Source organism: Mauremys mutica, chromosome 1, assembly GCF_020497125.1.
Source record: "Mauremys mutica isolate MM-2020 ecotype Southern chromosome 1, ASM2049712v1, whole genome shotgun sequence".
NCBI classification, from domain to species: Eukaryota; Metazoa; Chordata; order Testudines; family Geoemydidae; genus Mauremys; species Mauremys mutica.
Genome location: NC_059072.1, coordinates 344,062,838 through 344,088,033, shown reverse-complemented (window position 1 = coordinate 344,088,033; position 25,196 = coordinate 344,062,838). Strand labels below are relative to the sequence as shown.

The 25,196-nt window shown below is 41.0% G+C and overlaps 1 protein-coding gene across 11 annotated transcripts in view; it reads right to left on the bottom strand.

Moving 5' to 3' along the window:
- The window catches only part of DLG2 (discs large MAGUK scaffold protein 2), a 1,465,131-nt gene that overhangs the window by 419,817 nt on the left and 1,020,118 nt on the right, over positions 1–25,196 (bottom strand). For all 11 annotated transcript variants that reach the window (XM_045020521.1, XM_045020529.1, XM_045020530.1 and 8 more), the window contains one exon: positions 9,970–10,139. In XM_045020521.1, the coding sequence (XP_044876456.1) occupies positions 9,970–10,139 (170 nt within the window). The remainder of the gene's footprint in view (positions 1–9,969; positions 10,140–25,196) is intronic.

Here is a 25,196-nt window from a genome sequence, read left to right as displayed (position 1 = left end):
GTAATTTTCAGTTTGGTTACCTAAAAAAGCAACTCTTTATTTGTTTTGAACCAACACTGATTTGTTTTCAGTTTTTCTCAACAAAAAGAAAAGAAAAGTAATTTGAATCAATATTTCTGAAATGCTGCAAAATGAAATGTCAAAATGGTCTGGTTGAACATTTTTAAAAATTTTGGTTTCAGAGGTTTTTTGTTTTGTTTTTTGTTGTTGTTGTGTTTTTTTGGCAGAAACTATAGTCACATTTGTCAAAAATTGTCAAACCTGAACTTGTGAACAGTTTTGATCCCCTGAAAAATATTTTGGGCAATTTTTTTTAATCACCCCACTCTACTTATTACCTGAATTCTTATTTCACAATTATTTGCATTGGATTGTACAAGAGAATTAGCATATTTCATTTCCTTCCCCCAGTTTTGTATTATAACAGAAGGATTAGGCCAGACGGGCCCAAGCTTTGCAACACAAAGGGACACAAATTGACTTAGAAGCTTTACAATTAAATCCAAACCTGACAGGACCCAGCTACAAGTGTCAGATTCGATCAGATCTGAAAACAACCTGACCCTCTCAGGTTAAGTCATCTCTGAACACCTCCTCATGCCCATGGCTTTAGCGCCACTGCTGTTGTGTGCCCCGCTCCTTCTGGCCACTGCCACCTTGCTGCACTCTGTGTGTGGCGGAGTGAGTGTGCTGGTAAGTCATAGCACTTCTCAATCCACTGCACATGCAGCAGAGCGAGGCAGCAGTGGCAGCAGGAGTGGGGCAAGTAGTTGTCATGTCAATGACATGAGTAGGAGGCAGCTGGAGACAGATCATGTGCCTGGGCCATGGGGAGCAGGAAGCCCCCCAGGCTGAGCCCCAAGGATGAGGTTGCAGTGGTGGCACTGACACAGGTTCAGGAAGAAGTGTAGGGTCGGATTGGGTCAGCTGTGATCAGCTTGAGATCAAGTCTAGGTCGGGATTTAAAATTAGGTCCAAGCAGACCTCTACATTGGCTACGCGTCAGTAGCCTGAGAACTACATCGAATGTATATTTAAATGTACTCACTAAGAAAAAGAAAGGCATGCAATCAAATGTTTGTATTGGTCAAATTCAAGCACAATGGGAAAAAATCCATTATCAGAGCCAATAGGGAGGAGTAATAGACCTAGACTTTGGCCTACTGGGATCCTTATTCCAGTGAGTCTGCACCTTTCTAAGATAGTGACTCAGAGGGCAGTTGGCAGGCTATATTTTCAGCATTCTGTCAGTCCCAATTAGAGTACCTCATGGCCAGTTAATATTATCTACACTTAGGGAAGGTGGGGGAAATTAACCCCATTTCTCTACTTATTTATACCATATATTAAAAGTTGAGATTCAGGTATTTAGCTCAAATGTTTATCTACCAAATTTAATATCTTCAGTTTTATTGAGATTTTTAAGCCCATGTAAAATGTCCAGAAGGAAGTATGCCCTTATATTCCAGTTCACTAGTAAAACAAGACCGTTATTCTATTATCTTATACTTTGATTTTAAGCTCTTTGGGGGTCTATCCTGTGTTTGTACAGCATCTACACAAGGGGGGCCTTGAGCTCCACTCCAATAACAAATAGGATCAATGGTGAATTAAAATACAAGAGCAGAGGCTCAAACCACCAGAATTTCCAGATGGCATAATCAGTTGTGTTTTACATTTGTTTCTTATTTGCTATTTTTAATCTGCCATTTCTCCTCCCAGGTTTCCTGCTCTCATCTGTTTTTCATTATCTAAGCATCTTTTCTGCAGCTGTGTTATCTTCTAAACGTCTCATTTGCTATGGAAGTGAGGTCAGGAGTTTATTATGCTCCTGAAAATTTGTTTGAAAAACAAACAAAAATGTATGATCCTGCACTGCTATAGTTACTGAAACTAATATTTTCTGTTTTTAAATTGGCTTTCTTTCTAGTGTATGACAGAAGGGTTTAAGCTATCAGTCAAAACCCTTGTTATATATGCTCTGACACCATGTCTATGTATAACAAGGCTACCAACTGTCAGCTTAACAATGGTAGAATTCTACTATCCATAAATGAAAGATTCTTTAAGTTACTGTTTTATCTGATTTAAAGGTTCTGTAAAGAAAGGAATCTGAAAGTACATTGGCAAATGTGTCTAGGAAGAGCTTCAGCAAGAACTTGATGCAAGGTTAACATCATTAGATAGCTATTTGGCCTATGTGTGATCACATCACTTGAGAAAAGCATTTGTACTATGTTTGCTAATATAAGGCGAGATCATTGTGTGTACCATAGTTTAAAAGGTCATGTAGGAAAAAAATGAAAATGGTATGTTTGCCTTTTTTTGTAGTTTTCTACATTTTATATTTACATAGCCCTGGCTGAAACAGCTTTCCATCCATCCATGACACTATGAGTCTACACTACAATAAAACACCCTCAGCTGGCCTTGTTAGTTGACTTGGGCTGTGGGGCTATACAATTACAGTATAGACGTTCACGCTTGGGCAGGAGCCCAGGGTTCTGGGACCCTGCAAATTTCTCTATGAAAAAGGCTAACTTGAATAAAGCTCCTCTCCTTTTTCACCTTAACCTGACTTTCTCTGGGGGACTTTTCCTTCAGTAAATACAATATTCTGCAGTAGTTCTGCTTGCAGCACTCCCCCTAGGTCAATGGGAGCTATGCCTGCAAAACAAGAACAGAATAATAAGTAGAGCCACTAAAGATAAGAAATCTGCTGTGAGAACTGGAGAGGAGAAATATGCTCTCAATATTTATGAGTTTTCTCATCTGAAAAAGTGATAGGTTTAAAAAAAAAATAATTACGCACAAGCTTAAAATTCCATCCAGGGTCCCAGAGCCGGTGCTCCAGCAGAAGCCCAGACGTCTACACTGTAATTTTATAGCCCCACAGCCTGAGCCCCGCCAGCATGAGTCAGCTGACTTGGGCGAGCCACGGTTGTTTTATTGCAGTGTAGACATATCCTGTGCATCATAGTGGAATTTTAATTGTTGCTTATTTTTTATAAGCTTACTGAAACTAATGAACTTAGTGCTTCATAGGGATCCCTCTCTATGTACAACCATGCTAATGACACAACTCAGCCTGCCTTTCCCATAAGACCCTAAGTAATATGGTACTCTCTACCTCCCCAAAACTGATTTGTTACTATATGCAGATGCAACAGAAACTTTTAGTGACAATAAAGTAATGTGTGTGTTGCTAGGCATATGATAGGATTTTATGTGCTCTGCATTTTTAAATTTCTAGGACTCTGCTGTCTCCTGGAGGCAACAGTTATTCCATGTTCTGGTCAAATACAGCCTGCTACAGAGAACAGAAACACCTTGCTCCTTTTCTTGTTTTGTGGCTCTCTTTTGATCAAAAACTAATTCAGACTGAAAGTACATGGTTGCACTTTGTGTATTGTGACAAAGTTCCTCCTCTATCTTGGTGGGTCCTGCGCTTATTGGCGGTTTTGTTCACCTCAGAGATTCGCCATGTGGGTCAGGGAACAGCCCAGAGACCTTCCCTTCTGGTGGTAGAACCCACAGTCCAGGACAATTCCTCCTGTGTCTGATCAGGAGTTGGGAGGTTGGGGGGGAACCTAGGCCCACCCTCTACTCCGAGTTCCAGCCCAGGGCCCTGTGGACTGCAGCTCTCTAGTGTGCCTCCTGGTACAGTTGCGCGACAGCTATAACTCCCTGAGCTACTTCCCCATGGCCTCCTCCAAACACCTTCTTTATCCTCACTACGGGACCTTTTTCCTGGTGTCTGATAATGCTTGTACTCTTCAATCCTCCAGCAATACACCTGCCTACTCTCAGCTCCTAGTGCCTCTTGCTCTCAGCTCCTCACATGCACGCTACAAACTGAAGTGAGGTCCTTTTTAAACTCTGATTAGCCAGCCTGTCCTAATTGATTCTAGCAGTTTCTTCTCAGGTGTCCAGGTGTCCTAATTAGCCTGCCTGCCTTAATTGGTTCCAGCAAGTTCCTGCTTGTTCTGGAACTGCCCCTGTTACCTTACCCAGGGAAAAGGGATCTACTTAATCTGGGACTAATATATCTGCCTTCTAACACTCTTCTGTAGCCATCTGGCCGGACAATGTCACAGTATGGAAAAAGTAGGCAATAAGACCTTCATAGAGTGAACCAAAGAGGAGCATCTATTTCTAAAGTCTTATATTTGCATCACAGTAAACAACTAACAGACCTGTATAATATACACATAGCATGTCTGGATATCAGAAAGACTAAGGCTGCAATCAGGGGCATCATGAGCTTGCCTAGCTGATCCTTTAAAATAAAAATCAAGTTAAACGTCTATCACTGATCAAGCACACAACAATTGTTTTGTTGTCAACAAAATATAAATTGTATGGAATGATCAAATAGCAAAGATTCCTGAAGACCCCAGAGATCCATAAAATTTCTTCATTTTGAAAAGCTTTACTCAATTATAAATAAATGGGTTTATATATTATAATTTTTGAACAGACAGGACACAAGGGAGAATGCTGCTAAAGTTTGTAATTCATTCCTCATAAGAAATAATCAGTTTGTTGCAAGGTCTCACAGAAAGCTATTTTACATGTAAAATTACAAAGGCTGACCAAGTACCATCTTAGACAAAGTGTTTAAATTTATGCACACTTGTTTCCTTGATACAAACACTACAGTGTATACAGTTGTGACACTGATGTTTAAAAAAAAATCCATTCTCATTGTCATTATTCTTGTTAAGTTTCCATACACAGGAAAGAAAACACATACTTTCAATCCAGGGATAGAATTTTCAAATCATCTAAATCCCCTAGGAGCCTAATCCCATTGACTGTCAATCTGAAATAGATATTGTATGTGGGGACATATTGAATATATATGCTCTGTAGCAGGCTGTAGCAACTGAAAAGAAACTGGTTGCTGAGCTCTAGACCCAGGGAAAGTTCCGAAACAGACCAGTAGGAAACAGGGCTGGATCTAGGTTTTTTGCCACTCCAAGCTCCGAGAGCAACTGCTCAAGAAAAAAAAAAGGATTGGCCGGAATTCCACCCCTGGAATTGTGCTGCCCCAAGCACATGCTTGCTTTGCTAGTGCCTAGAGTCGGTCCTGGTAGGAAATGCACTTGCACAGAACTTCATAAATAGCTGGTCTTTCATTTCCAATAATAGTATATTGCTAAACTTGTGTATTTGATTTATGTATTAGGAACAATTTCCTAACATATGATAAAGAAAAGATTCTGTAATGATCAGGCTTTTAAAACTCTCTCTCTCTCTCTGTAAAGGCAGTCCTCAGACTTATGACACAATTGGTCCCTGAACATTGCATTGTAAGCCAAAACATCATAACCGCAATCCCCTCCGTCGCGGGATCAAATGTTGTAAAGTCGAAACCAACTGTCGTAAGTTGAATCAGGGTGTCAATTCAGAAGCGTTGTAAATGCTGTTCGTCGTAAGTTGAAAGTCGTAAAGTTGAGGACTGCCTGTATCTTTATAAGAAGATAGCTCAAGGACATTCTAAACATTATTTTCAAAAAGGGGTATTGCAAACTTCTGAATGCACACAGAGTTTTGTGTAACTACGTAGGTATGGACCTGTTGGAAAATTTGGACCTATCGTTAATTAAATGATTAAAGGTTTTAAAAGCATACTTTAAGGTAGTAGACTCAAGAAGCTCAATCTGTTTATTTTAAGAAAAAGAAGGTTCAAAGATGACTTGATCATGGTCTATAAGTACTTACACGGGGAACAAATTTAGCAGACAAATGTATAACACAATCCAATGGCTGGAAGTTGAAGCTAATTAATAGGTAATTAACCACTGGAACAATTTAGCAAGGGTTGTGGTGGATTCTCCATCACTGGCAATTTTTAAATCACGATTGGATGTTTTACTAAAAGACCTGCTCTACAAATTACTTTGAGGAAGTTCTATGGCTGGTGTTGAATAGGAGGTCAGACTGGTCTTGGAATTTTGAAAAAAGGCTAAACAGTTCAGAGGTATCCTCACTCATCTCTTTTGCAAATAGTCAAACTGAAGGGTTACATGGCTTCTTAATATATGTCATGTACACTTATTTGTTTTGCATTTATAATATATTTGCAATATGCTGGCTTCGATTCTGCCCTCTATATGTAACACACAAATCCACATCTGATGCAAAATCATCAGCTTACGTGCCAACCATCCCTAGTTAGATTAACTTTTGTAAAACGTTTAAATCCCTCCAAAAAATTTCTCCTAGTCCTATGTACTTCAGCTGAAAATAAATGCATGTATTTTCCCTCTACAAATTTCCTTATTTATAGCTTCCAAACACTGACAAGTATGAGCTACTGCACATGCACATACAAGTACAGGAATTGATCATTCAGTGTACGTGATGCTCAGGGGCGGCTCCAGGCCCCAGCATGCCAAGCGCGTGCTTGGGGCGGCATGCTGCGGGGGGCACTCTGCCGGTCGCCGGAAGGGCAGTAGGCAGGGCTCCGGTGGGCCTCCCCCAGGCGTCCCTGAGGAGGGTCCGCTGGTCCCACGGCTTCGGTGACCGCCCCGTGCTTGGGGCGGCGAAATGTCTAGAGCCGCCCCTGGTGATGCTGCAGAGGACAAGACTCAGTTTTGTGAGGTGCATTCTCAGCACAATAGGTAATGAAGTCAGCAGTATATTGAAACAGACACAAAAGGCGCATTTTAAAATATCTTTGCTATAACAGGTTTGGCATCAGAACAGCCTTCTTGTCTGAAAACTGACAGTTTTTCTTGTTGAAAATAAGATAAATGATTATAAATCTCTTTGGGTATATAAATACTAAATGGTTTCTATGGTTTATAGCAATGATAGGAAAGAGTAATTCACAAGCAAACTACTTTCAGTGTGAATGGACAGAGTGTAGTGCCAGGGATAGATGTTAGCTCTCAAGTCTACAACCAAGATCTTTAGATTCTATTCCCAACTTTAGAACTAACGTGCTGTGTGGCCTCTTGTAATTTCTGTGTCCTTCAGTTTACACATCTGTACAATGGATATAACAAAGTTACACAGCTACCTCACAAGGTCTGACTAATCCTTGATATAAGACTTTGAAATAATCAGATTAAAATTGCTACTATATGAAAATTAATACTAATTTCAAAAAATTTAACCAGCATATATATATATATATATATATATATGCTGGTTAAATTTATATATATATATAATATATATTATAATATAATATAATAATATATATATTATTTTCCTCCTCTTTTCCTTCTTCATCCTTCCTCTGTAATACATATGAAGCATACAAGCACATCACTTACAGCTCAAACTATAAAGCATAAAGACTTATTTTTCCAAGATCTGAGTATTTACTTTAATTTTTTCAACCTGCTTTTCAGTTAACTTACTTTCAGTAATGCTAAAATGGAAATTTAAGAGACACCTAGTGTAATAATACAATTCAGTAGCTGGAACATATGTCTGCAATAAATTACATATTCATTAACTAGAACCATCAAATCAATACTTGAAAAACTAAGAGGTAAAAAGTTCTTCATTTGTCATAAAAGCTTTTTTCATATTGACTCTATTGTGTAACAAACGTAAAACAAAATTGTTTGAGGCACACAACGAAAATGAAAATCTTGCAAGAATTTTTTTAATAACGTGCTAGTATCTCATTTCCATTTCCACAATGCAGCCACTGTTACAGTAAAGCTAAATTATTTCTGTCTCATCAAAAGCTTAAAGGATATGATATGTTTAGTTTCTTTAGGTTACTCAAGGTAACAGTTGCACTGCACAGTTGTTTAATTCAAAATTCTTTAAAACACTAATTCCTGTACTGTTCCAATTTAACATGTACATAGAAAGTCTCCCAGCATAGACTGTTTTGAATTTGAAAGTCAATTCTGTATTACAGGCAAGTCTTATCTTACGCGGGGGTTCCATTCCGCGGTTAGCGCGTAAAGCGAAAACCGTATATACTCAAAATTACATCCCCAAACCCTTTAAATCCCAGCCCACAGCTCCGGCGGCCGTCCCCGGCCCGGCCGCCGGAGCTGCGGGCTGGGATTTAAAGGGTTCCACCGGGTTTCCCGCCCCGGCCCGGCCACTGGAGCTGCGGGCAGGATTTAAAGGGCTTCACCAGGCTTCCCATTGCGGAAGGGAGCCTGGAGGAGCCCTTTAAATGCCGGCCTCAGCCCAGCTGCCAAAGCTGCGGGTGGGATTTAAAGAGCTCCACCGGGCTTCCCGCCACGGTGGGGAGCCTGGAGGAGCCCTTTAAATCCCGCCCGCAGCTTTGGCAACCGGGCTGGGGCCAGCATTTAAAGGACCTGGAGCTCCACAGTGGCTGGAGCCTCTGGCCTGTTAGTTCGCCCCAGGGGCTACCAGCCACCTCTGCAGCTGGGAGCCCCCTGAGTGATTTAACGGCTAGGGCCTTTAAATCTTGAGGCCACGCTCCCCTGGACTCCGGCCGTACAGCATAAAGCTGAAATTGCGCATGTTAAATGCGCGTAAGTTGCGACAGACCTGTATAACATTCTGGATTCTTAGGGCTAAATTCTTCCCTCAGATGCACATTTAAATGTACCTTACTGTTTGGCAATAGTAAGTGGTGAACCATATAGTGTCGAAGTCCAAGCATCAAATGCTTGTGATATTCCTAATATAGAGGTACTTACAATATGAAGGACTTTGTGCTATTTTTCACAGAACATTACAAAATATCTCAGTAAACAAATAAAATCCACTAATACTGTCATACCAGCTTCCAGAAACACGAACTCTTTAAAGATGAGATGAGACCTAATGAAAGCCAGTGAAAAATCATTTTATTTCCAAACTATCCAATGAGTATGTCAGACTTTGTTTCACCTGACTCATTCATTATTACTAACGACATCTATATATAAAAACAACCATGGAGCCATGTGGTCTGATGGAAAATCTCCATTGAAGTTACTGGAGCTATCCTAGAAATGAATTAGGCCCCTTATTAACTAAGAGTTCATTGGTATCTGCTGCCTATCCCTCCCTCCCCCCCAAAAGTAAGTTCTGTTTGTGCTATTATTAGCTATGGAAAATAAGGTAGTTTCAAACAGGAGCTTTTCAGGTGGGAATAAGCATTAGGATCAAATGAGCGCTTAAGAAAGGTCTTGTTTTCATGCCAATACCGTTAGTCAGAAGAAAGGGGGAAAGAGTAATGCTGAAAGTTTTATATATGAGCAGAATTGCTTCTGAGAAATATTTGATTTTCAGGTTTTCTATGAGATCCTGCAATTTACACCAAAGCCTTCACAATGTCCAAAGGGCTCCTTCACCAGCCAGAGGGTTTAGCTAGTGAAGACAAAGTGATTTAAGCCGGTGTGCAGGAAAGGTTTTATACTACATTTCCATGGCAACTTGATGAGGAGAAAAATAGCTTATTCAAGGACAAGTGAGCTATCTTGCTAGGACAGTCTGTTCTCTCTCTCATTCTTTCAACAGTAGCTTTGGGAGAGAGAAACCTAGGGGAAACTCTGGAAGGAGAAGTCAGGGGATGGTCATATAGCCTTTTGAACGAAGGGGAATTGGAGAAGACTATATCCAACAACATCCTAAATGAGAGGCAGATGCTGGAGCTGGGGAGAAGATTTGGAAGAAGGAGGGCTGCCTGACAGCTCACAGGCTGACACAGCTCACTGGCTGACACTTCTTCTGTCCTTCCTTTGCAAGCACTGAGCTATCTCTGCAATCGTTACCGTCTAAAACAGACCAGCTGCCCAAATTCCCTCTCTACTGAATATTAGATTCCAGTGCTCTCATCAACAGCTGCAGGGAAAACAGGCAACTGAACTCAGACAGTGGCAGTCCAAAAGCATTTCATTTCAGCTCTCAATATACGTCAGCACAGTCAGATTCCAAAACATCAGGCTGAGGTGCCAGTTACACAATGATGAAGAGTTTAGTTATGCAGCAAGAACGAAATGTCAAAATGTGGGTTCTCTTTTACATATTTACCTTTAGGGCCTTTGAACAATTTGATTTCTACAACCGTCTCCAGAATAGGTCTCCTTCGACGAACATACAATCGCACAATAGAACCAGCCTCTTTTAGTGCCTCTACGGCTTTGCTGTGAGAGACCTCTGATACATCAGCCTCATTCACCCGCAAGATACAATCATTGACCCTGCAAGGAAAGAAAAAACAGACTTAGAGAATATTGCATTTGTTATTTTGAAATTGAGCAGAATGTGCTTTATCAGAACTATTATAAAATGAACATAGGTTAATAGGAAAAACAATGAGGAGTCCTTGTGGCACTTTAGAGACTAACAAATTTATTTGGGCATAAGCTTTCGTGGGCTAAAATCCACTTCATCAGATGCATGGAGTGGAACATGCAGTAGGGAGGTATAAATACATAGCATATGAAAAGATGGGAGTTGCCTTACCAAGTGGGGGGTCAATGCGAACGAGCCAATTTAATTTAAGTTGGAAGTACGTACTTCTCAATAGTTGACAAGAAAGGGTGGAAATCACTTTTGTAGTGTTAATGAGCCAATGTAAACAAGGTGGCTCATTAACACCAGATTTAGTGTGATGCATTTCGCTGATTACCAGTGGGAAAATGGCACACCTGATTGTATTTGCCAGCCTCTCTGATCATTTACAGATATGAACTGCTGCTTCCTAGTATAAGCCCTTTGGGGAAACTACTGTCTTTTTTCTGTGTTTGTAAACCTCGTACAATGGGGGGCCTGGTCCATGACTAGCACTCCCAAGTGCTAGAGCAAAACAAATGAAGAATAAACTTCTTCACTGGCTCACTTTGCTCAAGGTAGGCCACCTCCCAGCTCTGTTCAACAAGGTAGTCTTATGTTAATGTCATTTTGTTAAAGAGCTCATGCTATGTTATCAGTACTATGCTTACTCTTAAGGAAACCAGTTATTTAAATATACACAAGGCAATCACTTTCGCTTCATTCAAATACCTCCTTAAAACTTTTTTCATCAGGAAGGCCCACCAGTGATATCACTTAAATTAAAAAATGTTATCACACATTGTAGTGAGGCAGCATGGCCTCCCTTCGAGACTGAGGGGGAGAAACCACTCTCTAACCCCTGGTGGGTGGAGCCAGGCAAGCAATGCCAGAAGTAGAGGGGCACAGAAAGTTTAAAAGATGGGCCCTGCAGCTCAGTTATGCAAGAACTGGGGAAGGAAGACCACGGCCGAGCCCTGCAGCCAAGACTGAGCTCTACAGTGCTGAGAATCCAGAGGAGGAGCCAGGACTGCCAACTGATCAGTACCTGGAAGAGCTACTGGGACTGCCGCTGGCCATATACCCTGGGGAGATGGAGGAACCTCAGGAGATGGAGATACACCTCAATGGGGTAGTAGGAAGTAGCCAAGGAACACCAGACATTAGTCTGGTTGTGTTGCCAGAGTCTAGATCACCGTGTTTCAGTGAGATCCCCGCTAACCCAGTGGCACAACCCTCAGGTTCCTGTCAGGGCCCGGGGCTGGAACCCGGTGGAGGAGGGTGGCCCTATGTCCTCCTACCCCCTGCTGCTGCCAGCCCCTCACACTGGGGTGACAGCCTACCCACCCTAGGCTGGATGGCCTGTGTTTGCTATTTGCTCAGCCTCTGCTCCGAGGGCCAGAGCCCCTAAACTGCTTGTTGCTCAGCCCCTGCCCAAATTAAACTATTGTACCAATGGCTCACTGTCAAAAAAATAAACATGTAATCTTAACATCTGGGACCAATCTCTCCTCTGTCATCCCCATGTCACAATTCAGGGCAACTACACTTGTATTCTCCCTATGTGGTCCCTCGAGGGAACCCATTCTAGGCTCCCAGCTCCTCAGCCATCATCTCTCTTGGATGGAGACCAATGTGTCTCTCCCTCCCAATTGAGTTTTTTCCAGGATCCACAGTTTCCTACCTACACTGTGATATCCCTAACAAGCCAGACTGCCTTAACACAGCAGCAGCTGCACTTTGCTTTCTCTTTGAACAGCTGTAATAGGCAGCCATTATAAACGACCACAGAGCTCTTTATAAGCAAACACATTTATTCTTAAGGTGAAAGCATTACAGAAAAAAATATTAAAAACAATAAAAGGCCCTTCACACAAGCTAAGAAGCTTACCAAACATCACACCCCAACCAGGGCTCTTGTTGGAATCAGTCCTTCAAACCCCACAAAGGGTTTTTCCTGTGGCTACAAGCCCATAACCAGAACAACCATAAATAGTTCAGTCTTTACTTTATACAGTTTGGGCCTTTGATCTTGGCCTTATGTAACAGGTGATCAGCTGACAAAGCGACACTCCTCAGGGCCCACTTCAAAAGGCAGGGTTTTTGCATAACCTAGGTTGGGGTATGTGTGTTCACCTCCCCCCTAGATATATCCCAGGAAATCCACTTCACACCTATTATTCCAAAAGTTCATGCTTGTCTGTCACAATAATATATAATCTTTGTGTTTAATAAAATGGACCCTAAAGGTACTTAAACTTAATTCAGTACGTTTTTCCAAAGATATTGCAGGCAGCTTCCATTTCTGTCACACCTCACCCCACAGTTTTGTTGCAGTTTACTGGTCATTGGGTGCCATTAGATTGTATGTGCTTTCGGGCATGCACCTTGTGCAACATACAGCTACTGTGAGTTAACTAGCCCCATTTTATGTGGTGAAGATATACATAAACAACAACACACAAGCAACAAAACTAACTGAAATGACAATACTTGAAGAAATAAAGAAAGCAAAATAATATGCCAGTACCATATATAAAAGTATGTAGTAAGTTTCACTCTGGACTCAGGGTATTCCTTTAAAGCAATACACCTGTGAAGCAGCATATCCTATCACAGACTCAAGAGCGCTAGTTTGCAGAGGGGAATATAAAGTCATAGCCAAAGCATAAACGAATTTCCAGGGAATTATTTAGACTAATTCTGGAAGAGCAGAAATTTTGTGTTCTACAAGATTGTTATAAAAAGCCTTGGAAACCAAAGACACATTGTGTTAAGTTTTTTTGAGAAAAGAAGAGATACAGAAGAAAACTTTGATAACTTTCAACTAGTACAACTGGGAAACAAGATAAACAATTAAAAGTTAACAGAGGCATAGCATCAAGTATCAGAGGGGTAGCCGTGTTAGTCTGGTTCTGTAGAAGCAGCAAAGAATCCTGTGGCACCTTATAGACTAACAGACGTTTTGCAGCATGAGCTTTCGTGGGTGAATACCCACTTCTTCGGATGCAAGCTTCTTCTTCTTGCATCCGAAGAAGTGGGTATTCACCCACGAAAGCTCATGCTGCAAAGAGGCATAGCATGCAAGTCATGAGAGGTGATATTACTGCTATACTTGGCACTGGTGAGGCCTCAGCTGGAGTACTGTGCCCAATGTTGGTCACCAATGTATAGAAAGATTGTGGAGAAAATGGAAAGGATCCAGAGGTAAGCAACAAAGATGATCACAGCGATGGAATGCAAGGCATATGAGCAAAGGCTGAAGGAACTGGGTATGTTTCATAGAAGATTAGGGTTGGAAGAGACCTCAGGAGGTCATCTAATTCAACCCCCTGCTCAAAGCAGGACCAACCCCAACTAAAACATCCCAGCCAGGGCTTTGTCAAGCTGGGCCTTAAAAACCTGCAAGGATGGAGATTGCACCACCTCCCTAGGTAACCCATTCCAGTGCTTCACCACCCTCCTAGTGAAATAGTTTTTCTTAATATCCAACCTAGACTTCCCCCACTGCAACTTGAGACCATTACTCTTTGTTCTGTCATCTGCTACCACTGAGAACAGCCTAGCTCCATCCTCTTTGGAACCCCCTCTTCAGGAAGTTGAAGGCTGCTATCAAATCCCCCCTCACTGTTCTCTTCTGCAGACTAAATAAGCCCAGTTCCCTCAGCCTCCCCTCATAAGTCATGTGCCCCAGCTCCCTAATCATTTTCATTGCCTTCCACTGGACTCTCTCCAATTTCTCCACATCCTTTCGGGGGGGGGGGTTGGGAAGAGGTGGGCGCAAAACTGGATCCAATACTCCAGATGTGGCCTCACCAGTGCCAAATAGAGGTGAATAATCCCTTCGATCTGCTGGCAATGCTCCTACTAATGCAGTCCAATATGCCGTTAGCCTTCTTGGCAACAAGGTCACATGCATCCAACGAAGTGGGTATTCACCCACGAAAGCTCATGCTCCAAAACGTCTGTTAGTGTATAAGGTGCCACAGGACTCCTTGCTGCTTTTACAGATCCAGACTAACACAGCTACCCCTCTGATAAGGTCACACTGTTGACTCATTCAGCTTCTCATCCACTGTAATCCACAGGTTCTTTTCTGCAGAACTGTCACTTAGCCAGTTGGTCAGCAGCCTGTAGCAGTGCATGGGATTCTTCTGTCCTAAGTGCAGGACTCTGCACTTGCCCTTGGTTGAATCTCATCAGATTTCTTTTGGCCCAATCCTCCAATTTGTCTGGGTCACTCCGGACCCTATCCTTGCCCTCCAGCGTATCTACCTCTCCCACCAGCTTAGTGTCATCCGCGAACTTGCTGAGGGTGCAATCCATCCCATCATCCAGATCATTAATGAAGATGTTGAACAAAACCGGCCCCAGTACTGACCCCTGGGGCACTCCGCTTGATCCTGGCTGCCAACTAGATATCTAGCTGTTGATCACTACCTGTTGAACCCAACAATCGAGCCAACTTTCTATCCACTTTATAGTCCATTCATCCAATCCATACTTTAACTTGCTGACAAGAATACTGTGGGAGACTAAATCAAAAGCTTTGCTAAAGTCAAGGTATATCATATCCACCACTTTCCCCATATCCACAGAGCCAGTTATCTCATCATAGAAGGCAATCAGGTTGGTCAGGCATGACTTGCCCTTGGTGAATCCATCTTGACTGTTCCTGTTCACCTTCCTCTCCTCCAAGTGCTTCAAAATGGATTCCTTGAGAATCTGTTCCATGATTTTTCTGGGGACTGAGGTGAGGCTGACTGGTCTATAGTTCCCTGAATTTTCCTTTTTCCCTTTTTTAAGATGGGCACTATATTTACCTTTTTCCAATCATCCGGGAGCTCCCCTGACGGCAAGAGTTTTCAAAGATAATGGCCAATGCCTCTGCAATCACATCAGCCAACTCCCTCAGCACCCTCGGATGCACTGCATCCGGCCCCGTGGACTTGTGCATGTCCAGCTTTTCTAAATAGTCCTGAACCTGTTCTTTCACCACTGATAGCTGCTCACCTCCTCCCCATTCTGTGCTGCGCTGACCTTGTCTGTGAAGACCAAGGCAAAAAAAGCATTGAGTACTTCAGCTTTTTCCACAGCATCTGTCACTAGGTTGCCTCTCCCAATGAATAAGGGTCCCACACTTTCCCTGACGTGTATAGTTTGCAAAAGAGGAGATTAAGGCAGGGATATGATAGCGCTCTTCAGATACTTGAAAGGCTGCCATAAAATGATGGAGAAAAGTTGTACTCACTTGCCACAGAGGGCAGAACAAGAGGCAATGGGTTCAAAATACAGCATAGAAGATTTCAGTGCTTTATTTGTGCAGGGGCACCTCTAGGCTTGGCAGTTCATAGCCCTAGCACCTCTGGGCTTGCCATGTCAATTATGAAAGTAAAAAAATTTCTTGAGCCCTGGAATCTAATTGCTTGGGCCCCGGCACCCCTTTAATTACAAATTAAGTCCTGGCAGATTTAATCTAAATCTCAGGAAAAACTTTCTAAGTGTAAGACTGTAGGACAATGGAACAGACTGCCTCAGGAAGTTGTGGAAGCTTCTTCCCTGGAGGTTTTCAAAAGGAGGCTGGATAGCCATCTGTCTTGGATGGTTTAGACACAACACATCCTGCATCTTGGCAGAAGGTTAGACTAGATGAATCTTGCGGTGTCTTCTAACCCTATAATTCTATGATCTAGAGAGATTCCAGTTTTCATTCAACAGCTGGATTTGCTGCTTTGCTTCAATGCCAGACATATTAGTTTCCCAAATGTATAACTGTGTCTTCTGTGGTTTGGGGCTGTCAAATTAACAGGTGCTCTAATTTAAATTACTTTTTTTTTAAATCGGTCATGAATACACTTTGTCATCACTTTTTGTTTAGATGTAGGGTAACTACTGAGCTGCTTCTGCATCTTTTCTGATTTAACATTGTCATTAGGTTTGCAGTACATCTGTCTGTACCATATCTTCCGAAAATATTTTATCTTATTTATTAGCTGACTGGTGAAAAAGAAAAAGAAATTCTTTTTAAAAAACCCAAAACAAAGGGGTTACAAGTTATTCTACGCTATAAGCTTGCATGTTGCAAATTTTTCCACAGTATAGTGGAATGCTCTCATAACTGTTGGTTCTGTCTCAGTCTCTCCTGCTGGAGGAGTTCTACTGTGGATAAATTACTTATTGAAGCAAGGAGTTGAACCTGCATCTCCCACACCCTAGGAGAGTCACTTGCTTTCTCTCTGCACCAATGAATATTCAATTATGGACACAAAGTGGAACAGCTCCAACAGGAGAAACTGAATTTATGTCCCTGTGGTTACGGTATTCACATAGGACAGGCGAGAATGATAGAGCATGGACAGAACGTAGGTCTCCCATCTTCCAGGTGACTGCTATAACCACTAAGCTATAGAGGCAGTCCATCTCTCTTGCCTGATGAATATTTAATAATTTATACAAAATGGAACAGCTACAACAGGAGAGAGACCGAGAGCCCCACTCCAGCGGAGCCTGGTGGTTAGCAAACTCCCCTAGGATGTATGAGACCCCACTCCCTGTTCTGCCATTTTCCTAGATCCCAGGTGAGTGCCCTAACTTCTGGGTGGGAAGAGAGAGGGGCATGCACAGATTTCTTCAGGATGTTTTGACTGTATGAAGGTCATGAGATGGTTAGTTAACATTGTACTTCCTGAAATTCACTAAGATCATTATGCAGTTTAAAAAATGGAACATTACCTAACTCCCCTTAAAATTAAACAAGTTTATGGTACAAGATAGGCAAATGCTGGTGAGAACGTAAATAAAAAGGAGGGTTTCTCCAAATATAGTGGATATGCCCCAAAACTAAGACATTTTGGAAAGCCTTTGGAGACTCCATAAGGGAGATAACATGATGTCAGCTGTCTGATAACCCCTTAGTATTTTTATTAAATTGTCCTGAAAACTCTGTGTCTTCTAAAAGCCATAAAGAACTGATCACTCATCTCCTAGTTGCTGTTGGAATTACCATAGCAAAGTAGTGGAAAATGAGTGACTCCCTAAAATCTATTGACTGCTATTAAAAAGCGTGGGAAATCCTGGTGTCACGAAAAATAACTCATCATGTCAGAGTTTTACAGGGGAAAAGGAAAAAAAAAAGATGACTTAGAAATCTGGTGGACCTTTTTGGAATTTGCTAGAACAGGGCCATTGCTTGTCACTGAACCTGACAGTTTGAGAACTTTCTTTGAACGCTAAGGAAAGGAGAGAAACAACAGTTAAAATTAAACTCAAAATTGAGATAGAAGGAAAAAGGATAGAGTTTGCATAGAGTTTTGATAAAACAACTAACAGGTTAAGCATGAATATGTAAGAAAAACAGATGATTGGTCCTAAACATCAGATAGTGAAAGACACTATCAACTGACAAGATGGAAGAGGAAGAGGAAAAGGAAGCAGAGAAAATGATCAATCATAGTATGTGATCAGTATCATAAGGCTGAAGAAAGTGATTAGTAGCAGGTCCCTTAAATACAGTTTAGAGCAGGGGTAGGCAACCTATGGCACGTGTGCCAAAGGCAGCACGCGAGCTGATTTTCAGTGGCACTCACACTGCCCGGGTCCTGGCAGGCTCTGCATTTTAATTTAATTTTAAATGAAGCTTCTTAAACATTTTAAAAACCTTATTTACTTTACATACAACCATGGTTTAGTTATATATTATAGACTTATAGAAAGAGACCTTCTAAAAATGTTAAAATGCATTACCGGCGCGAAACCTTAAATGAGAGTGAATAAATGAAGACTCGGCACACCACTTCTGAAAGGTTGCCGACCCCTGGTTTAGAGACTCCATATGTTAGTTTATAACTGTGTATTTGTGTGATATTAAGTTATCTCTACATTGTAAAGCCAAGTTTATAAGATTTATGTTATAAAAGAATGGATGTTAAATAAAATAAAAATCTGAACGTAACACTGAATGTGTTTTCAAACACTGGCAATTTATGGAGACTGGAAGACAAAAAACCAACAACTAAATCACAAGTGAGATGAGCAGAGGATACGGTAGAGAAAAGTATGGAAGTTGAACCACCACCTCAGAACATGGAATAGGATGTTCTTTTAGTATCTTTTTAAATCAAATTTTTACGGAAGGTTTTCAGGGCAAATGCTTTGGATATTTGTGTGAACATGAACACACAAATGGGATAGGAGTTTGCTAGGATGACAAATACTCTTCATCATTTATGATTGTGCTGTGTCTAGCACAATGAAGCCCAACCTACAGCTATATAAATGTTAAACAACAACAACAACAAGCATCTTAGCAAAAAGTTGGTTAGTTTCAATTTGCAAGTATGCTATACAGAGTTGAGCTTTAAACTCTGATTATTTAGTCACAATTAATGTCAGTCATTGTGAATTGGTCTCCAAACTATTCTCACAGCTTATTGAAATGTTCATATTACTCATGATCATATAGGAAATCTGCATTGCACCAAGCTAAAACCTTCCTACATGTCTTTATGTGGCTATGCATTTTACAAATGTGAAGGTCAAAATACCAGGCAGAGTATTAATACTGAGCCAACAATGAATATACAGCCTAATCTAAGACAGGAACACACAGGTCCAACCGAAGAAAATAAGGTGATAGAGTTTGAGATCAAGACCTACACTAATTCCACCACAAAAACTGCAGTTTGGAAGGAATTGTTCAAAAAGTCATTCCTTGTTTCTACAACAAGCCATCATAGACAAATTTCTGACATTAAGGTCGTTTCCTAATACACAATATTTTAAACTGTTATTGCCACAGTTATGGTAGAGGGAAATAATGATACTTCCTCAATAAACACCAATTTATAAAGTTATTGTCTGTCAGAAGTACTGACCTATAAAGAAAGCAAAAGTGAATCTTTTCTCTAAACTATTGCTAATATTCTTTTACAATAATTAATTCATAAGAAATTCTAGACAAAAGAACATTTAAGAGTTCTTAAAGATGTATAACTTTAATTACTAAGACCTAACAATCTAACAGCACATGCTACAGATTCAAGAAACTTCTGCCAAAATTACTCTCTTACTCATAAAGAGAAAACTTTTTTCAGTAAAAGCAATGCACAATTAGAAATATTTCAGAGACTGCAGGCACCATGGATTCATGCAGAACAATAGCAGATGGTCTTTGAAAATATGTTCTCATAATTCAGAAGATAATACGCCTCGCTGTTAAATACCCTGAATATAAGACATCTTTTTGGCAGGACAGTTTCCTTGAAGAAAGAATGCCCCACCTTTTTCCTCCTAGATTTCAATTCAACAAAGCATTTAAGTATGCGCTTAACAACAAAGCCTTTATGCACAGGAGTGATCCCATCCCTATTCAGCAAGGCACTTAAAGAGGTGCTTCATACTTAAATGTATTGACATCAATTGGATTTAAGCGTGTTGCTAAGGGCTGAATTGAATTCATGGCATAAATAAATGTGGCCCTGGTTCAAATATATATTTTAGCCAAATTAAGTTACCCTAAAAAGCATTGCACCTTTAGTGAAGGACTCATGCCAGTAAATGAAGTAAAATGACTTTTTGTAATGCTGTTGAGGCCAACTGCAACTCAAGTAAGGAATGTGGGAGAGGTTCAGCATCGAAGGGGGAAGGTTCCAAGTGACAGTGTTAAAGATTCACAGTAAGAGTTATGTTCAAAACACAGAAGGAATTTCCTTGTATTACTGTAAGGAAAAATATGACCCTTAAAGTTGATCTTTCTCACTCTCTGCTTTACTCTAGAACTTCTGCCTTGTATCTTTCCAAGCAGAGCCCCTACAGATTTAAAGACACAGTACATACATCTCTGCGGAGGTTGACAGTGACTGACGGTTCTTTAGCAGCTGGTACGAGTGAACAACTCTGTGAGGCTTGCCATTAGAGACACATGTTGTGTTAAGGAATTAGAATGGTGACGCTGACTCAGGCTTCTAGCCTCCCCACACCTGACAGACACAATAATACTGCCACCATGGTGACTTTTTGAATGATCCCTCCTAAGGTGCAGCCCCTCCTCTTTGATTTATGTATAAACTACTCTGGCTCAAAATGGGCAGTGGGGAGCACCAAAAGACAGAGCCCACGAGGCCAAGATTAGAGCACCTCAAAGCAACCAACAATGCAAGGGGAAGTGTGGTACCACAGCTTAAATGAACCTCTGCCGGGCTCTATAGAATAGGGAGGTCTCAAAGAGTCACAACAGACCACAGATACTAGTATCAACACATTGCAGCGCTGAAGTCTGGGTGTTGGTCAGGCCTGCTTCAGACAAGTACAGTTAGTGTGGTTCCTACTATAGTGCAGTCAGTGTTTAATGGGGAGCCTCATAGTGGTCTTTTTCAGAACTGGAATTGATACAGGCTATTTATTCTTTAGTCAAAGCTTAAAAATCAAGACAATATTACTATTATCTAAGGGGGAAATATTGTGTAAATCACTAACCACCAGATAGGAAACAATTTATACTGGTCACCACCACTAAAAGTACAGCCTTTATCACATATCTTAATTATTCTATGTTTTAACCTTTTGCAATCATATTTCTCACTCTAAATGTATAATTAGGTTGATGGTTTCATTCTTCTAATGCTCTCCAGAGCACAATTTAAGAATATCATGAGACTGGAGATTAGGGGACTCATTTTATTCTCTCACTTTAAAACCCTACCATATTTTATTATAAGTGCTTCTGGCAATATATTGAGATTGATAATATAAACAACTCTCATGAAAATAAGTCTCCAATATAAATGATCCAGGACTGGCCAGTCGGGCCATCTGAGGCGGAAGGATGTAGGAGATAAATTAACGGGACTGAATGATTTTATTATTCTCTTTCTTAAGTAACTCAACAAAATGAAAAGTTACAGTATTTTGCTCAATTTTTTGTGTGTGGGGGGCACAAATTCTGCTTGGGTACCTGCACACACTTTTGTATTCTGGGGTATTTACATTACACTGTCTAGGGAAAAATGTAATTCTTGGTTTCGATATGCAAGTGTTTCTTTCTCTTTTTTTTAAAAAACAGAAGCAAAAACGTACTGACCTCAAGGATGAATGAGGAATAAAGCAGGGATGCAGCCTAAAACCCCTCTCAACATACATCTCTGACTTACCAACTCTACTAGTGCAGCCCTCAAAACCACACTCCTGCTGAAATATATAGAGGTACAGATGCTGGCTATATGCTTATGCCTTGAACACGTTGTCTGCCTAGGTACAGATATGGCCCAAGTAAACATATTATCTGAGCCACCAACAGAATCTACATTTGCTAGACACATGCTCCAACACAGAGAATGATTCCTGTGTACACTAAGGGCCTTTTATACTGCTCTGGAAGTATAAAGTGGCCTTAAAGGGAGGGAGAGAAAAATGCATCTATCTCCATGTTAGAGCCATCTTTCACTGCCAGAGTAATTTGAAGAGACTTTAGTGTAAATCAGAATCAGCCTCAAGCTGAGAAGTTTTGGAACTCATTTACAATATCTGGTTTGGTCTCTCAGCTGAAGTGAAAGAATATCAAGAGCATATCACAATATGTTTGGTGAATGTGTCACCCAAAAAACTAGCCCAATGGTTGTACATTTTATAATGAAAGTCAAAGACTTCCCGCAGAATAATTTGTGGGTTAAATTTGCTTGCTAAAAATTGTGCATTTGCTAAAATGAACAAAATGATTCAGAACCTGACAAACTTGTATGCCAAATTCACTGAAAGTCTGCAAGCAGTTGATAAACAGGGTGGTGAGATTGATTTAAATCAGCATTTCCCAAACTTTTTTGGCCACGGAACACTTTTTAGCCTATTACGGAACACTTGTAATATTATTTTGTAGTCGTTTGGTTTTCCAATAAAAAAATTGCGTTATTTATGCTCAAATGTATTTTATTTTATAAAACAAAGCAACAATACAAATTTAAAATAACTTGAACTAACAATTTCTAACTGGAAAGCGCGTATAAAGTAGTACAAAAATCAAGTGCAAGGGTCTTTCACGGAACACCTACTCACATCGTGCGGACCACCAGTGTTCCACGGAACACAGTTTGGGAAACACTGATTTAAATAAATGAATAGATATTGCTAGAACACATGAAATACCAGAAACTCAGATGCTAAAGAGAAGACAGTATAATAAGAGAAGTAGCAAATCCGGTCTAAGCTTTCTAGCAACTAAAAAACCAGAACAGATTGTTCTCCCAAGACAACTGAATCACAAGGATTATTAACACAGTAGTGTAGACACTTTAAAATCTTCCCTCCTGATCTGGATTTTTTTTTTCTTTTTTGGGTGTGGTGTGACTAACTTAATACTTAGAGGGGAAAGGTGATTTTGTGGTTCAGGCATTTAATTCCCTGCTCTTTCACAGACTTCTTGTGTGTCCTTGGCCAAGTCACCTAGCATCTCTATACCTCAGTTCCCAAGCTGTAAATGTAGGATTAAAACAGTCCTTTTTTTTAACTTTTGTCGTATTTATTTTGATTGTAAACTCTCAAAGGCAGGGGGTTGTCTCTTACTCTGTTTGTACTGTACCAAGCCCAATGGGGCTCAAACTCAGTTGAGACCGTTAGGTGCTATTGCAATACAAAAAAATAAACAATAATGGTTCTTCTCTGTGGAGTATTCATCCTTATCAGAATTTTCTGGGAGCTGGGGGTACCAGTTGGCAATACATTTCTCCTCACTAGAGGGTGAATTTCTATGAAGCTTGCAGGAGAATGTAAAGCTTTCCCCACATCTAGACATCTTAAATGTGGAATTGAGGATGGTGACCCAGTATTGGTTTAGCTAGAAGGAAAGGGGGGGCACTTGGTCCCTACAACTGACTGCACTTTGCTTTTTGGTCTGTGCTGTGGTCCTTGTATCCCGTCACGGGACTGGCCATCTGCTAATGAGCTTCCCTTTGCTCTCTTGGGTCAGATCAAAGGACCCTGAGGTCAAATGGGTAGCAGGGACCTGCTACCAGAGCTGGCTCCAGGCACCAGCACAGCAAGCAGGTGCCTGGGGCGGCCAATGAAGAGGGGTGGCCTGTTCGGCTCTTCGGCAGGAATTCAGCGGAGGGAAGGACCCCCTGCCAAAGAATGAAGCGGTGCAGTGGAGCTGCTGCCGATCGCAATCGCAGCTCCCTCCCCACCCCCCTCCCCGCCGTTTGGGGAGGCAAAAACCCTGGAGCCAGCCCTGCCTGCTACACAATGAACCAGGCTCACTTTGCACTGCTGCAGCACGCGGTTCACTGTTCTGGTTTCCCACACTACCGCAGCTGCAGGAGCCGCAACAGGAGCCCTGTGTCACCAAAAGGGCAGCAGCTGAATGGGGCTGCATAATATGTTGGGATGCATGTAGGAGAGCTTCTTCTGGGCACCAGAATCCTAGTACCCAGGTAGGGGACAGAACTACCTCCTCATTGTAATGAGCAGCAGCCAAGACTTCAAACTGATGGGCCCCTGGCAGCAACAATTCTTAATATTAATGGGACTTACAGGCAAAAAATATAATAGGCCCTCTATATGTGGAATTAAAGCTATGCTTTCCTTCCAGAATATACGTAAACCCCAGTTATCCAGATCTTTCAAGGGACATGCTGGAATTCTGATTTCTGGGGAGATGTCTGAATTTGGACAAGCCACAATTTGATGCAGCTTGGATAATGTGAATTTACCTTAACCACTTCTTTGATTGAATAATCTATTATGTGGAAGCTTGCTGGAATCTGAGATTGAGGTAGCATGGTTATGCAGCTTTCATAGGAAGTTACCAGTTTGTTGCTTATTGCTAGCATTGCATTTGCTTGTTGATTTTTTTAATAGTATACTTGTCCAAATGTAATAAAACTGTCAATTTATTAAAGATTCTTTATCATACCAGAAACATTCACAGTGTAAACCACTCACTGGTAATAATGTAATCACAAATTATAGCAAAAGCAGCTTCTATCAGAAGTAGGTATTCCCCCCCCACCCTCAATATTTGAATCATATTTGTCAGTTTCATACATCATTTGTGACTTTAATTTTCTACTTATTATTTGTAAGATGGAAACAGCAACACACTGCACTATATAATTAGGAATGGAAAAACCCCTGCGGCTTCTTAACTGTGACAAGAAAATAAATCCAGAAATTATAATGTATTCCTGCTCATACAGCGCAGTGCAGGATGTGTCAGCATTTCTCTTCTTTTTACAGGTTTTAAACTCAGTTGTAAAACTTCACTCTAAGCACAGAGTTAGCAGACAAAGCCTCAGCTGGAGAGCAATTTCTTTCAACTTTAAAATAACTTTGATCATTTTTTAGTTCTAGCTTGGCTGTGAGAGCCTCCTGGAATAAAGCTAGGGTTACTCTCCTATTAACCTTCTCAGCAACACTCCATAGACGATGTGATACAAAAAGTTCATCAAGTTTTACCCTTGTATGTTTGTCTTTGTACCTGTTATTGTGCATTTATTTGATAGCATTTACATACCAATTGTTTGTCTCAGGATGTCCATTATAATGCTATGTTGAATGGTGAGTCTTGCATCCAAAGACTCCATAGACTTCATAAAAGCTAATTAATGTACCAAGCACTTTTGTCCAGCCTCAACCAAAGGAGCAATCAAGTCCTTTTATGTAGTAAAAGCAGCTGCAGACAATGTGGGCTATTGCTTGAAACACTAGGCTGCATGGCAGGTTAGAGAAAAGCTGTATGATTTAGGGGTTTCCCTGCTTGCCAGTTCTGGGGGTAGGATATTGGTTTCAGGCTGTGTCTGGAGGAAGAAAGACAGGAGAAAGAGAGTGACCCTGAGAGGAAGCTGAGAGACAGGGCTTCTTAGGCCCAGAGCTCGCTGGAATGGCAGACTCAGGGATTTCTGAGGAAGGAAACTGCCTACTGCTGTTTGTTTGCACACGTTACAGCGAGACAGGCCTTTGTATGATTTCTTTTGTAAACAAACAATATTACTTGATGCATA